The following is a 16,792-nucleotide window of genomic DNA, read 5'->3' as shown; positions in this document are numbered from 1 at the left end:
CGCCCTGTGGGCCTGGGAGAGGATTGATGCAGATGTTGAATTTAAGGGAAGCTACACAAAGATTGTTCAGGGTGCCTCAGAATGTTATGCAGACTTCATAGGGAGGTTGATAGAAGCCATTGAAAGGCACGTTAAGGGTAAGGAAACCCAGGAGCATTTGACGAAGCAATTGGCCTTTGAAAATGCTAATGAGGATTACCAGGCCATTCTGCATCCCATTAAAGAGAAGGCAGATATAATGGGGTACTTGAAGGCATGTCCAAATGTTGGTTCTATCAAACATCAGGCACGTATTAATGCTGTGGAGACCTATGCCATACAGAGGCAAATTCAGGGCAAGTGTGTTTTAATTGTGCGAAATCAGGCCACTTCCATAAGGGTTGCAGGGCACCTCCCAAACATGCAACTGTGAGAAGGCCACCTGGACCTTGCTCATGATGCCCTAAGGGAAACCACTGGGCCAGAGATTATTGCATCACTTTTGTCTGGTGACCCCAATTCCAGAAACTTTCTGTGGGGCCAGCCCCAAGCCCCGTAAAATCAGGGAATGTTCCCAGCTGCAGCCCTTCTCCCCAGTGTGGAGCTTCAGACTTCAATCAGTAGACTCACTGCAACCAGCTACGGCAGGCAGCACCACCTTGGATATTCCCTGCTCTGATACAAGTCACCATTTCTCCCAACCAGAGTCCCTACATATTAAATTCTGGTACAAAGGGATGAGATTAGAACCCCCAGGTAGAAAGGGAGTTTGCTCAAGTGTACTTTACAAGCAGCACATAAGGTTTTCATGGTTGCCTGGAGGACTTCCTGACAGTGAAGTGAAGGGCGTCTCCGATCCCCAACTCCATTCCTCATGGAGCGGATCTAGAGGCTCACCAACAAGCAGTTGAGTTTAGGGAACAAGGAGCTATCCCATGTATGGGATATGCAGAGGTGAGTTCTGTACCTAATGCACATCAAGTTTTAAGTCAGAAAAAAGTGAGGAATTTTGGACTCAAAGAGTTGTGTCTATTGGTGAATTTGTGCTGGCAAACCGAGCAGAACTTTTTGTAAAAGGGCTCAGCTACCCTGAGAGCCCTCAGTCAGGTCAGAGGTGAAGAAAGCCTTCTCTCTTTTCTAGTCTTGATTCCCAAGAACATCTGCCAGAAACTCAGTCTGAACAGCCTACTCTCAGTTTTTTTTTTTTTTTATCAGAATCAATGGTGAAAGTACTAGTTCCAAGGAAGGTTATTCAAAGACTCAGGCTAGTACAATTTTGTTTTTGGGGAAGTGAACTTCTACTTCTAGTTCATGAGATGCCGCCTCTGGGAAAACAGCTTTAGGGCCAGTGGGTACGTGGTTATTTTCCCACTTGGCCATTGCTTATTGAGCCAGGAAGCACAGAGATGCCTTATTCCTGGGTGCTCACCCACTCAGCCATTACAGATGCTGGTGAGGGACAGAATATATTGTCACTAGGATACTTCTGCTTGTGTGTGTGTTTATGGTTATGAAGCAGGTTATTTCTGATATCAAGAAAGAGCTTCCAATGAAGGCTATAACTTGCCACATTGATTTCTTCACTCACCCAAGTGCCAGGGCTTGGTGGTATCATCTCAGACTCAGTTTATGTGGTTGGACTCTTCACTGGTATTGTAACTGCATCTTTAACTGCCCTTAATCTTATAGTGCAACAATTGCTTCAGCAGCTACAGTTTATTTTACAAAAGTGCTCTGAACCTATTTTTATTACTGATATCAGATCTCATTCTGGTCTTCCTGGACCTATGATACGGGCATAGTTTAAAAAAAACAAAAACAAAAAACGAGGTATGCCCCATTTGACTCCTTGTCCTTAACATTGTTCTTTTTACAATTTTTGAATTTACCTCAAGGAGAGTCATATACAGTAGCTGAAAGGCAGTTTCAGGAAGATGCACAGGCTCAGAGAATTATTAATTCTTCTATTTGGATTAAAATTGACTAAGAATGGGTAGCAGGGAGACTCCTCATCAGAGGAAAAGGCTATATTTTTCTTTCAACATTTAACGCCACCAAGAAATTTTGAGTACTGATTCATTTCGTCAGGAGTCAAATTTATCCACCTGCTTTAACTTTCAGAACTTTGCAGTCTTACAATCTTCCAAATTCCAACCCCGAGCCATCGCCAAGCTGATTTCAGCTGGAATTCACAAGGAAATCAGAGGAGTCAGCATCAGAAGTCCTGCAACAAAGGCCTCTAGCTCCTTTAACATATCATGAGGTCGCATTCCTTATTCCCTTCTTTTACAGGTTATGGATTGGGCAACTCCAGGACCCCATGTTTTGGGTTAACAATTCCTTACTTTTACCCTCTCCTTGGAATTTACAGGTGTCTTAGTTCCAGAAGGAGGAAGGAATGACTTAATAGGGACACCTTTTTATTTCTCTCTAGGATAACTGTTTGTGTCGGAGATTCCCCCTATGTCTTCCTCTACATGGAGATGTACCAAACCCCAATGCTCAAAGCCTCCGGTAACTTTAAAAAAGTGTTTTTTCCAAACTTAAGTAGGTTGCATATCTATGACTACTAGTGAACCTGACCAGAGAATGACTGCATTCCCCTGCTGAAGAGCTCCTGACAGAAATCATGATGCTACTGTTCCAGTGCTTCCTGCCTGATCCAGTGCTCTGAAGTTCATCAGACTCCTATAGCTGATCCCCTGGGACTCATTGCTGTGACTGCTACTGCTGCAGTTGCAGAAAACTCTTCAAACTGTGATCCGGATACTTCATTTCTTCGAAACGTGACTAAATGACACTGATCACCCCTTGACAGTGAAGGACTATCGGACACTTTACAAATAAGCACTGCTCTGGGTTCAGGGGTGGACTGAAGTTTTAGTACAACAAATGTGACTTTTGTGTTTGGAATTGTTACTCTATTTTGAATTTTTGTGTTTTTGTAAACAGAAAAGTGGGAGATGTAGGATAACATTGATTTGTCCTCCCTTCCTTGTCACAAGGAACTCAGGTTTATTACAGTGCTCCTGAGGCACTCCCATTCCTTTATCTGTAACCTCTTCTCTATGCTCTCTTCCCCAACCAGTTCTTCAGCTTTTCCCCCTAATCAGAATCTGTTAATTTGTAAGGTCAGATCCTTCTAGGACACTGAACTTGTATTTGAAGTTAATATTGCCTTTCTCCTCTCCTTATGTCTTATAAATAGTTTACTTTAAAGCAAAGTCTTTTTTGTATAGATACAGGAAGACATTTAATATTATGATTTTATAATTTAGGATTTAATTGGCTTTGAATATTATTCACTCCCGGGCATCTGCTTTCTTGACTTAACTCTCAGTTGCCCTTAGTTCCTAGCACCCCAAAAGCAGGGTCCTGACGAGAGACTGAACCGACCCAGGGCAAGTTGTGAGCTACCCTGGCATTGAAATTGGTCAGGCCCAAGTGCCACGATTCTTAACTATAGGTTAAGAGCTTGATCATAGACAAATGCTGTCATGATCCAAAAGTAACCATGAGACTAGGACCCTGCAGGGATAGGAAAGATTATCTGGCCTGAGCTCTATAGTCTGAGATTGAGATGGCCTTAGGAGAGCAATTCTATAAGCTTAATATATCTCTTACTGTGTCCACACAAAATGATTAATATTATGAATGTTCATATGTTTGTTGACAAGAAGAGGAGAAACACACCCATGGGATTCCGCTGTTGGGTGGGTCATCCTGCTGAAAGGATATCTGTCCTAGAAGAAATACCCCCTGAGGGAAAGAACTTTACCCCTATTGATTGTGACCACACCTATGTGTAAGCCCCAACCCCTCATGCGTTGGATTTAACTAAACTGTGAGAGTGGGTTGGGGAATCCGGATCAAGACTCCAGAAGGAGAAGGAGAAAGGGAATCCAGATCCAGATTCCAGAGCCAGAAGGAGGATGAAGGGGGATTGAGGAGGAGAGTGAAGTAGCATGAGGGGGCAAGAGGCAGACGAGAGACAGGAGTGAATAGAGAGAGGATTGGAATAAACTGCAACTGACACCAACCAGCCTGGCCCTCATTTCCTTCCTTCACCTGTCCATCGCCATTGATCTCCCCCAGGTGGGGGAACAGGCGTGGGACTACTGAATACAGGCCACGGGGAAGATAGATTGCTGCTGTCTTTTTTGTGTTAACACAAGGTTAGCGCAAAGAAATGGATTGGTTATACCACAAAGGAACTCTATGTTTAGTTTTTTAACAAATCTCCACAATGTTTACCAAACTGGCTGAACCGGATAGCACTACTGCCAGCAACAAATGAGAGTTTCCTTTAACCATCATTGCCAAAGCTGGTTGTTTCCAGCCTTTTTAATATATTCCATTCTAATTGGTGGTATCTCATTGTAGTTTCAACTTGCATTGCCCTGATGATAAGTGATGATTAATACTATTTTTGTTTGCTTATCAGAGATCTGCATGCTGCTTTCCAGGAATGTGTCTTCTCTCCTAATTTCTTAGTGGGGTCATTGATTTCTTTGTCTCTAAACTTTGTGAATGCTTTCTATATTTTGAGTACTTTAGCCTATGTATATTGTACAAATATATTCTTCCATTTGATATTTTTATAACTAGTCTGACCTTTTTTTTTTCCAAGTAGAAGAACTACGATTAGATATCATTTCTTAGTGGTTTTTTTCCCCCATTATTCAGTGGGTGGAGGAGGGATTACTCCCAGCTGTGTTCAGAATTTACTCTTGACTCGTCTCAGGGATTACTCCTGACAGGATTAGTATGACAGTAAGGAGACCTGAGGAGTGTATGCAAAGCAAGTCCTTATCTCTCTGCCTCTCCATTTATTACTTTTGAAGCTTTGCCAATGGGCTCATCAAATCACAAAAATATCTTCAAGTTTCATATCTTAAATAATTCTCACTATATTTCCCTCAATGTATTTTACATATTCTGGTCTAATCTTGAGACCTTTAACCAACTTAAAATTAAATTTTGTATATGATGTGAGGTTTGGATCTAATTTTATTATTTTCCATATGGTTAGTCAGTTTTTGTAGAACCATTTGTTAAGGAGGATTTCCTTGTTCCATTCTGTACACAAATCTTCTTTATCAATGATTACTCTGTATAGATATGATAGCTTAGTTCTGGTACCATGATTTTTTAGTTACTACAGCACTATAATACACTTTAAAGTCAGGAAACCAGTATAATAAAGAAGCTTTCCTTCAAGAATTTGTAAAAAAAAAGAAATACCAAACTTGTGTGAAGCTACAAAACTCCCAAAATAGCCATTCTGAGAAAAAATAAGGTAAGGGATATCTGGATTTAGTAGCTGACATGGTTTTCACAAGTGCACATAAAAAAAAGTTAGAATACACCCTGATTCTGTTCCAAATAAATCCTAGTAATTTTCCATCTAAAAACTTGTCCTGGTATATCTCTGAGTCACCAAATTTCTCTTCCAGAATTTTATATTTTCACTTCACAAAGAATATTAGAAAATAACGAACTAAAAAAATTATATAGCTTCCATTAAATTAGTAGAAAAAAATGACTTTATTTTAATTCTTCCCTTAGTGCTATGCATCCCGCCAAAATATTAGGCAAAGACATTATAGCTCTAGCCGACAGGGAGAGTAGCGACTTTCCCAGCAGAAAACAAATGTCATCATAGACATAGAGTCACAATATTTCTGACACTCTTGGAGTCATTGGCTTAGTGGTAAAAGGACATGAAGAGAGAATGATGCTAAAGATTAATAATAGCAATTACAGACAATGTTATTAAGTTACACATAGGGAGGAAGGACTCATACTTCTGGTAATGAGATTATGAGAAATGTCATACCCACCACTGAAAGTATGAAAGGGCTCCATTATAAGGCGACATATACCTCACAATAGTTTCACTGTAACTCATCTGATCTCATCTCTGGCCAAAATGTGTAGCAACTGTTGCTCTGGAAACTTCTCCTCCAGCTCCCTGAAGGAGATCCAAGAACTTCCTGTGTCTCATCTTACCCCAGCAATTTGGTCTACAACAATAAAATCTGCTCCCCTACTAATTGCCAAATAGGATTCCTTCTTTATAGTGGCCATAAGGAGACCAACAGTGAGCACACTAGGTACCAGACAGCCTGTGTGGTACCCATATCCTGCCAGACCTCTTTCTACTCCCAAGACCCTCTGTAATCTTCAGTCCTTGCCATTCTAGGTCTGAATCTGGGTTTCTGGGCAGCAACTGCTCCCTGGGCTATGGGTCTGGAAACTGCTACTCAGTGTTGATGTGGTCCCACCTTCTGCATCCTCTAGTGATCATGTGATTATATTTGTGACCTTATTTCTCATTCTTATTAATGATTCTTCTCTTAGGCTTTATATATGTTACATGAAACATTATCTTCTTGCCGTCTGACTATAGTTTTCTTCACTTGAAGCCTAGCTTTTGGCAGATAATTTTTGCTTTTAAAATCTATTACTAAATGAATAATGTTTGTAGTCTATGTTGTAGATTGAAATCATGTATGTTTTTCTAAAATTTTTGGAAACTTCTATCACTGTAATCTAATAAATTTATACTTTATGATTTTCATCTCTTTGTTTATGGATATACTGAGTACTTATAAGTTTTTTAGTATGATTTATAAAATAGAAATGGAAAACATTACACTATGCACATACATATAAGATTTGAAACCCTATAAAACTGGAAATCTAAACTAATTTAGGAGATTTAAAATATTTTATTGCTCCACATAAGGTAGTGAAAGATCAACATCTTACTATACACATTTTTGTGGAGTAAAATCTCAAAGTTATCAACTAGATGATTTTCTCATTATTATATTTTCTTAGCAGTAGGCCAGGGTCTAAGAAGGAGACAGTTCACAGAAACTCTGAGGTTGAGGAGTCTGAAACCAGGATAGAACATCACTCCTCTCAGAAACCCAAAGATAGGGATAGGGGTTCAGGATCGATTTGGTCTATTTCTGTCATGTACCTGAGTGAGGTAAGATCAAGAACTCCCATGGGCACTTGGATATACAGTTGGATCCTGAAGGATCTGGAACTTATAGTGCATATGAATCAGTGAGGCAAGAATCAATCTAGAATAAACAATGAAAATAGAGTAAAATAAACAAAATTTAAAATTGTGATCTATACTTTGGAGGCTGGAGCAATAGCACAGCGGGTAGGGCATTTGCCTTGCATGCAGCCAACATGGCCGACCCGAGTTCAATTCCTCCGCCCCTCTCGGAGAGCTCGGCAAGCTGCCGAGAGTATCTCACCCGCACAGCAGAGCCTGGCAAGTTACCCGTGAAGTATTCGATATGCCAAACACAGTAACGACAAAGTCTCCAATGAAGACGTTACTGGTCCCGCTAGAGCAAATCAATGAACAACGGGAGGACAGTGATATTACTAAATTGAACCTTATGACCTAGAGTGCTAGAATCATTCATAGTTGTTATAAATGACATATAAATTGATATATATATCAAATTCAGATCTCCAAAGAAGAAAAGTATGACTGGAGGTTTATACTCAGGGCTATATATAAAATTAAAATTAGTATAATAAGTTAGTATGATTTTATAAGCGATTATGCTTATAGGTGACTAAATTATGTTTATAAAAGTGACCAAGAACTTGGATCTCCTGATAAACTTTCATCTTGATATTTTTAGTTACCTGTGTATAAAATGTCTTAAAATTTTACTAAAAGAGCAAAGTTGATAGATTTCATATTTTCCCTGTCTTTACTCAGGCTTCAGACAAAGATAATAGTCATCTTAAGGTAATAAAAGCATCTTTAAGCAGATGATTTAATTTGAATCTCCACCATAAAATTGAGGAAATGTTATACATACATGACATGCTGATATTATGTCTTATGCAGTGTCTATCAAATGCATATAGTGTGTGCATTGGTTAAAAAGTCTAAAAATGAGGATCCAGAGCAATAGTACAGGGAATAGAATGCTTGCCTTGCACTCAGTGGACCCAAGTTCAATTCCTAACACCATGTATGGTCCATGAGCTCTGCCTTGAGTGATATTGGAGCACAGAGTCAGAAATAGTCTTGAGAACTACTAGATACAGATAATCCTTTCCAAAAGTACTTTTTTCTTAAAAAAAACAAGTAAAAATTATAGTTATTAATGAAATGAACTAAGCATACATGGGTTAAAGAATTAAAGTATATTTAAATGTAATCCAGATAATTGGAGATTTATCATTCAGTAGTATATATTCCAATTTAAAGGCAATGGAAACTATAAAATAGTTAATAGAGCTTCAGAGAGTTGGAATATTAATAAGATGAAAAGGTCTAGGGTAATTGCAGTAATATTAAAACTAGTCTATATGCATATATATATATCAAAAATAGCTACTATCAGGAAATCATCACATGCAAAGACAGTAGAATGGAATATAGATACAGAGATAATTTTACAAGTAGAAGGAAAATGTCATTTTACAAATTAAAATCAGTACAATCCCCATGCTCCATAAAGATAAAGAAATATTCATATTTCTAACCATTGATTTAAATCAATTAACAGCAATGGAAAAAATTTTAAAATAAAGGAACCAGAGTGAAAGCAACTAGGGACAAAAGTAGTAACCTTTTGAATTAATTCTTCTAAGACAAGAAAAAGGAAGGTAGAAAACAAATAAATATCATTACATTTATGGAAAAAAATTTAAATATGGATGAAGTGTCTGAATTCTCTTTTCTAAATTAAAGATAAATGTCTTCAGGCAACAACTTATTTTTTCCCGTCTTCTGCAATACCAACTTTCTGACTTAGTTAATTGCCTCAACAAGTAATAAGCCTTTAAGGTTCATTATACTTCAGTAATTCAGGCATAGAGAATGGTATGAAAGAAAAAAACTAAGAATTTCCCAGAGTAACTGTAATGTCAATGACATATAGCAGGGAAGAAGTTTGTTTTAAATTGGAGTAAAAACTAGTATAGAAAAAAAGTTTTAAGTTAAAGCTGCACAGAAATATTTGCTTGATTGGAGTTGTTCTAGAACAGGGTGTGCACTAGACAAATTTTAAATACAGATAACCAAGAGAGAATGTGTATGCAAAATACATGAGGTATGTTAATACTGGGCTCACTTTTTGAAATGTTTTTAAAGAGAGAGAAATAATAGATCCACTATTACACCGCAGTGTCTTAAAGTTCATTCGCCCCTAAGAACATCCTTTCAGGGACACTGAAGGTAACTAGTTCAAGCTCTCTTAGGAATCCAAATCCCAGGATACTCCGGTTCCTTATAAATTAGCATTTGCATAATTTCTGCATTCTTCATAACTTTATACTCTCTATATTACCCAATATTATAAAATATAAATAATAATAACTAATATTGTGGATATATTTAGATAGTTGTCATATCATATTATGTAAGAGATGATGATCAGGAAGTTTATACATGCTTCTGAAAGGGCAAAGGCATTATAACTCTAAGTCCACAATATTTGCTTTTCAGTCAAATTCTGGCTAACTACAGAGTTGATGACCCAAAGATAAGAAATTTCTAGCTGTCTCTTGTGAGTCTTAAAATATGTGGACATACTGTATACAGTGGGTATTTTCAAATTAGACTACACAATCGCTGAATCATTTTTGGGAAGTCCACACCTGATGGGCCTCAAGGATTACTCCTACCTCTGCACTAAGAAATCACCCCTGGTGGGCTTGTGGGGACCGTGTGGAATGCTGTTGATCGAACCTCAATGAACAACATGCAAGACCAATGTCCTACCTTCTATACTTCTCTATGGACTCCATATACACTTTTATGGGGGGTCACACCCAGCAATGTACAGGGGTTACTTCTGGCTCTGCACTAAGGAATTACTCCCGGCAGTGCTCAGGGACATGGGATGCTGGGAATTGTACCCAGGCTGCCTGCGTGCAAGGTAAACGCCCTACCCGTCATGCTATTGTTCCAGCCCCTCCATATACACTTTATATCTAAAGACTTACCCTGCTTAGTTTTCCCCCTGGGGTTTACCAATTTTCTTAATTTATCTTATCTATTTCTCAAATTCCAACAGATATTTGATGTAATATGAATTAGACTACCTGGAAAAAGGAATGGAGCAATAGCACAGCGGTAGGGCATTTGCCTTGCAAGCGGCCAAAATGGCCAACCCAAGTTCGATTCCTCCACCCCTCTCAGAGAGCCCGTCAAACTACCGAGAGTATCTTGCCCACACGGCAAAGCCTGGCAAGCTCCCCGTGATGTATTCGATATGCCAAACACAGTACCAATTGTCACAATGGAGACATTACTGGTCCCGCTTGAGCAAATCGATGAACAACGGGAGGTCAGTGACAGTGACCTGGAAAAACCTTTAGTAAATAAAACAAATTTAGAAAAGTCTCTATTGAATTGACATTAGAAAGGCCTCATTTAAATCCCCTACAGAAAAAATAATTATCTAAGTCCCAGAATATAAACATTCAGGTCCAACTTGGTCAAGAAAATAAGGGAGTTGCTATCAGCAAATACATACATCAGTGATATATCATAGCTTTTCTCTCATTGTTGGAGTCATTGGATTAGCAGTAAAGGACCATGAAGGATTCACCCATGGAAAAGAATGATGCTAGGAATTAACAGCATACAATTACAGAAGTGTTATCATGTTACACATACGGAAATGAGGAATTCCTCCTACCAGTAATATGACTGTGAAGAATGGCACACCCATTGCTGAGAGTATAAAAAGGCTCTGGTCCAGGAGGTGACAGTCAACCTCAGAATCCTTTCCATCTAACTCCACTCATCTCTTCTCCTGCCAAAATGTCCAGCAACTGCTGCTCTGCAAACTTCTCCTCCAGATCCCTGGGGAGCTGCCAGCGCTACTCAATGTCTGCCTGTGGCTTCTCTTACCCCAGCAACCTGGTCTACCGCACTGACGCCTGCTCCCCCAGACCCTGCCAGCTGGGATCCACTCTCTACACAGGCTGTGGGGAAACTATCTGCAAGCCCACCAGGTGCCAGGCTCCCTGCGTGGTGCCCAACTCCTGCCAACCCTCCTGCTACCGCCCCAGGACCTCCAGCTACTGCACACCTTGCTGGTCATCCTGCTCCCGCCCCAGGCCCTCCACCCTCTGCAGCCCCTGCGGGTCCCCCTACTATGCAGGGGCTCGGGGCTGGAGCTCCAGCAGCAGCTGCTCCCTGGGCTATGGGGCTGGAAGCCGCTACTCTGTGAGCTGTGGCTCCAGCGCCTTCACACCCCTGGCTTGCGGGGCCAGTGGCTTCCCTTCTCTGAACTATGGCTCTGCGTTTTGCAGCCCTTCATACCTGACTTCTCTGCCCTGCCAGTCTTCTTGTTATAGACAAATCTTCCGATCTGGTTGTTAATGATCATCTCACTACTTCCTTATTTTGTCTCCAAATATAATCAATGCTTCTCTTCTCATGCTGTCTTAACCTCATCTTCTCTACATAGGATTTCTCTCTTGCATTTTGACAATATTATTCTCAGCTGTCTGTCTCCTCAATTACAAGACACTGGTTATAGAATTTACCTGAATGTTGTGTCATCCAATATTAATTAAAAATAAAGTCTATATTCTGCTCTGAAATTGAATTCCTTTGTCTTTTCTTCCAGAATTGTTTCAAAGGTTCTCATACTTTTAATTCAATGACTTTATTAATTCTAATATCCGTCTAATTTATTCCTGTGGTGAGTTGATTAATGACTGGGTTTGTGATAGATAAAAAAGGAGATGTTCTTAGTCAACTAAGATATCAAAACCAAGACCAGAATTATTTCTTCACTTGATATGTGCCATTCATTATATATACGTTATAGATTTTCAGTTTCAGATAAGTTGATAGTTTTGGGGTTTTTTTTCCTTTGCTTTTGGGTCACACCCAGTGGTGCTCAAGCTTACTCTTGTCTCGGTGTTCTGAGATCACTCCTAGCAATGTTTGAGGAACCAAATGGGTATTGTGATTGAACCTGGGTTGGTTTCATTCAAGACAAGTGTCCTGTCCACTGTACTATCTCTCTGGCATCTGATATACTTTTTAAATTTATTTTATTATAGTTTATGCAATATGGTTAAAATAATGTTAATGTCCAGTGGTGTTGAAATACAATTGTTACTCTACCCCACAGTCACCGAGTATGTTCTGTGATGTCTTCTACAAATGCCTTTCTGTAACTTTGAGTCTGTCTCTTCTCTACTATTTCTCTACTATTTCTTCTCTACTATTATTTGTTACACTGATTTTTATAATTATAGATGAAGGATTTTTCATTGTAAATACTGTATTTACTTTTTGTCACCATCTACCACAAATAAATGAGATTATCTAGTGTCTAGTTTTATCATGAACTCCATAGTACACAATATGTGTAGTTTATATGAAAGTATTTTGCATGAAATAAGAGAAAATTAACTGAAGATAAAGGACAATTAGCATGTACAAATAAGTAACTATTCTTGATCATCCAGTATTGTTTTATGTGCCTTCACTTCCCTACTGAAATTTCACTATGATTTTGTTTCCAGATATGTAAGCAAATTCTTCACAAAAATTTTGAAAAAAAGAGTGAAGTAACCTAAATTTTATATTTTTATGAGATTTGCTCAGGCTTCAAAAATATCATAATAAGAATGTTTTGGTCTCGCATACATCAATCTACCTTTCAAGCAAGAATTGAGTCAGTGTTATTTCTCTTCTCAAGAAATATTCTCTGGTAATATAACTCTAGAAAAACTAATCAAGAAAGCAAAGAGGTTTTGATAAGAAATTTAAAATGAGATTGTAGCACTGTTGCACTGTCTTCCCATTGTTCATCGATTTGCTCAAGCAGGCACCAGTAATGTCTCCATTGTGAGACTTGTTGTTACTGTTTTTGACATATAGATTACGTCGCTGGCAGCTTGCCAGGCTCTGCCATGGGGGCGGGATACTCTCGGTAACTTATCGGGATCACCAAGAGGGATGGTGGAATCGAACCCGGGTTGGCCACTTGCAAGGCTAATGCCATACCTGCTGTGCTCCAGCCCTGCGAGAGTAAAATATAAAATGCACTGACTTCAAAGTCCAAAGTCAGGAAATGAGGAGGTAATAAAGCTGCAGTATCTGAGATTCAAGATTAGTCAATTGCCCTCAATTGTTCTCTCTTCTGGGAAAGATCAGGTTTACTATTATGATATATAGTTTTACATTACAATGCAAACAGCATTGCACAAATATAAGATGTCTTGGAGATAGAAACAACAGGAGAAGAGGCAGGGTGGGATGTGGGATATGGCCATAAGCAAGAGTTTTACCAGCACGGAATGTGATGAGGTTGCTCTAGGTGGTGCCTATTGACCTGCTGAATAAGATCAGCATCTCAGCATGCTTTCCTGTTTTAATGGTCAGCATTCTGGGAACACAAAGAAATGCTCACCCACTCACCTTTATTAAAAAGGGCATAAAACATAATTCATAAAAGGGAAAGGAGAGAGCAAGAAGGAAAGTGCCTCCCACAGAGGGAGGCTAGGGTTAGGGGTGTGGGGGTTGGGGGATGTTGGTGGGGAAACAGGGGACATTAGTGGTGGGAAATGTACACTGGTGGAGGGATGGGTGATGGGTGTCGGATCACTGTATGACTGAAACCCAATTATAAACACCTCTGGAATGGTCTATTCATGGATATCCAATTATAAAACTTGTTAAATTAAAATAAATTGTTAAAATGAGATTAAAACAGTTAAATAACAGTTAATTAACAGTTAATATACATTTCTACACAATTTCCATAACCATACAGTCTTTGAGAAAGATGTCCATTATGAAATATTTATCTTAAATCCAAAATAGAAAAAGAGGGACAAACTATAAAGGTAAATTATAGAAAAATCCATTCCATGATATCTTAATATATACAATTATTTGATATAACAAGACACAGACCATGAAAGAATAGTAAAAATGAATTAAGTGAAGTACAAAAGAATGAATAAACCCTGAATTTTCAAGTGGTAATTGGATATTTAGTTAGTGTACAAAGCAAGATGTTGGTTTTGCAATGACAAATAACATTCAAGATATTTGATAAATAGCAACAACTTTGCTGGAATGTGTATTTAGATCATCAAAGGAATAATATACTAAATCCCCACAAGTTTTAAAAATCATCTCCTCCTCTGTGATTGAATGTATTTACTTCCCTATTATTAAAATAACTTTCATGTTGTAGAAAAGAAATGTTAAAGCCAGTGCTTAGGTGTAAACTTTAAGTTCATTTCTAAGAGTGGAGAGTAAAAGTAAATATGTTTACAAAGTAAAACAATTCTTGAAACTAGAACTAATGTACTTAATTTAGAAAATATGCACTCTAGCACTGTCCTCCCGTTCTTCATCAATTTGCTCTAGCGAGCACCAGTAACATCTCTACTGTGAGACTTGTTGTTACTGTTTTTGGCATATCAAATACAATATGAGGAGCTTGCCAGGTTCTGCCATGTGGGCGGGATACTCTTGGTAGCTTGTCGGGCAATCTGAGAGGGATGGAGGAATCAAACCCAGGTCGGCCACATGCAAAGAAAATGCCCTACCCACTGTGCTATCACTCCAGCCCAATTATGACAATATAAACAAATAAATTATATGTGAAATCCACTAATTACTAGAGTCAAAACTTTTTAAAAGAATCTCTTTTGTTGCAGATTCAGTACTATGTAAGTGTAGACATATTGATGTAAAAAGTTACTTCTCACCACTTCTCACCACTGCCAAAGGTCTCATGAAACTCCACTGCTGTCCTCTGTCACCTTTGGTCCAATCAGGCTAAAACAAAATTTAAATGAAGTTAAAATAGAAAAAAGAAAATTATAGATTTTTTTGTGATTGGTTTTAGATTAATGGTGTTTATCACATTTGAGAATGTAAGAAACTCATGATCTGGGAAACAGAAATTAAAGGTCAGAAATATAGAGTAAAATTTTTCAGTGCACCGAAAATTACCCTAGTATGGGTGAATGATATACTATTCCCCTTCCTATAAATTGAAGTTCAGTTCAAAATAATTGTAATAGATGACTAGTTTAACATGATAATGTGGTTAATTTATATTGGCTTGTCAAGATATTATTTTTTTCTATTGATTAAAGCACGAGGGCTGGAATGATAGCACAGCTGGTAGGACATTTGCCTTGCACGTGGCCCACGCGGCCAACCCGAGTTTGTTTCCTCTGCCCCTCCCAGAGAGCCTGGCAAGCTACCGAGATTATCTCACCCACGCGGCAAAGCCTGGCAAGCGTGACATATTTTATATGCCAAACACAGTAACAACAAGTCTCAGAATGAAGACGTTACTCTGCCCGCTCAAGAAATCGAAAAATGGGAGGACAGTGCTACAGTGCCGTGCTATTGACTGAAGCATATGTATGCATCCAGCAATAAGTTCTGGAGTCAGAATTGCCATTACAATTATTCAGTCAATCTTCTGAACTTCACCATAAAACCTTAAATTATTTAATTTTATGGATATATAAATATTAATTTTAAGTATGGTTATTTAAGGGCTGGAGTGATAGCACAGTGGTAGGGCGTTTGCTTTGCATGCAACCTGTCTGGCCAAGCTGGGTTCGATTCCTCCACCCCTCTCAGAGAGTCCAGCAAGCTACTGAGAGTATCTCGCCTTCACGACAAAGCTTGGCAAGCTACCCATGATGTATTTAATACGCTAAACACAGTAACAACAAGTCTCACGATGGAGATGTTACTGGGCCCACTCAAGCAAATCGATGAACATTCAGAGGACAGAGACAGTTACAGTGATGGTAATTTAAAGATTGAGATATATAATTTCATAAATATACAGAAATATATATTTCTGCCCCCACACCTGGCTGTCCTCACCGGGGTCCCTTGCAGCCGGGGGGGGGGGTGGGTATTTAGTTTCCCTCTCAGCCCTGAGCAGAGCCCTGGCAGCTGAAGACCTCCAGGACCCAGTCACAGCAATGCTGAGACCACTCTCCACATGCTAGGATGAGTTTCATACATGAAGGACCCAGCAGAAGAACCCAGGTGTGTGGGACCCGGGGTTGAGATCTCAAGCCTACACAGATCAGGGCTGGGTCTCCTCCACCCAGATCCCCCATATTCCACTAGCTACACAGTTATACTCACCAACTGCCATGTAACCCCATCAACGGCCAAGATCCAGAGACTATAAAACCAAGGTCTAGTTTCTCGCTATCAGAGAACCCAGAAGGCTACCGAGAGTATCTTGCCTGCATATATGCCTGAGAACACCTGTAAAGGAGATTAGAGGCTGCCCCCACAAGCCTCCATCCCTCTCAGAGAGCCTGGCAAGCTACTGAGAGTATCCTGCCCATACGGCAGGACCTGACAAGCTACCTGTGACGTAGTCGATATGCCAAAAACATTAACAATGACAGTCCTCATTCCCCTGACCCTGAAAGAGCCCCCAATATGCCATTGGGCTACACTAACACGTGACAGGGATAAATGGAGACGTTACTGGTGCCCACTTGAACAAATTGATGAACAATGGGATGATGGTGATAGTGATACAGAAATACATATAGGCATAATATTGAAGCATAGGGGAGCTATACATTATATAACTATAAGTTTTGATTGCAAAAATATCAAAAGTCAGTATGCCTCTAGAAATTAGGAAATAATTAAATCTAAAATATGTATTTGTCAAAGAAAGTCTTCCTTTCATCGTAGGAGAAAATTAGATATAGATGCTAATTTTCTAACATACTCATGATTGAGTGTCCAAATGAGTGACTGAAACATTTTCAGAGC

At 39.1% G+C, this 16,792-nt stretch overlaps 1 protein-coding gene across 1 annotated transcript; it reads left to right on the top strand.

The window, feature by feature from the left end:
- The first annotated feature begins 10,801 nt into the window (after nucleotides 1-10,801).
- LOC130018486 (keratin-associated protein 13-1-like) lies at nucleotides 10,802-11,365 on the top strand. The gene has a single exon (XM_056109178.1). It carries the CDS (start codon nucleotides 10,802-10,804, stop codon nucleotides 11,363-11,365), a length of 564 nt encoding a protein of 187 aa, XP_055965153.1.
- Nucleotides 11,366-16,792: the final 5,427 nt, after the last annotated feature.

This window comes from Sorex fumeus, unplaced genomic scaffold, assembly GCF_029834395.1.
Source record: "Sorex fumeus unplaced genomic scaffold, SorFum_2.1 ptg000265l, whole genome shotgun sequence".
NCBI lineage: Eukaryota > Metazoa > Chordata > Mammalia > Eulipotyphla > Soricidae > Sorex > Sorex fumeus.
This window is presented reverse-complemented; position numbering and strand designations above follow the sequence as displayed.

Bases quoted from the DNA above. Each gene is read 5' to 3' on its own strand.
- LOC130018486 (XM_056109178.1), top strand. From the start codon at position 10,802: ATGTCCAGCAACTGCTGCTCTGCAAACTTCTCCTCCAGATCCCTGGGG.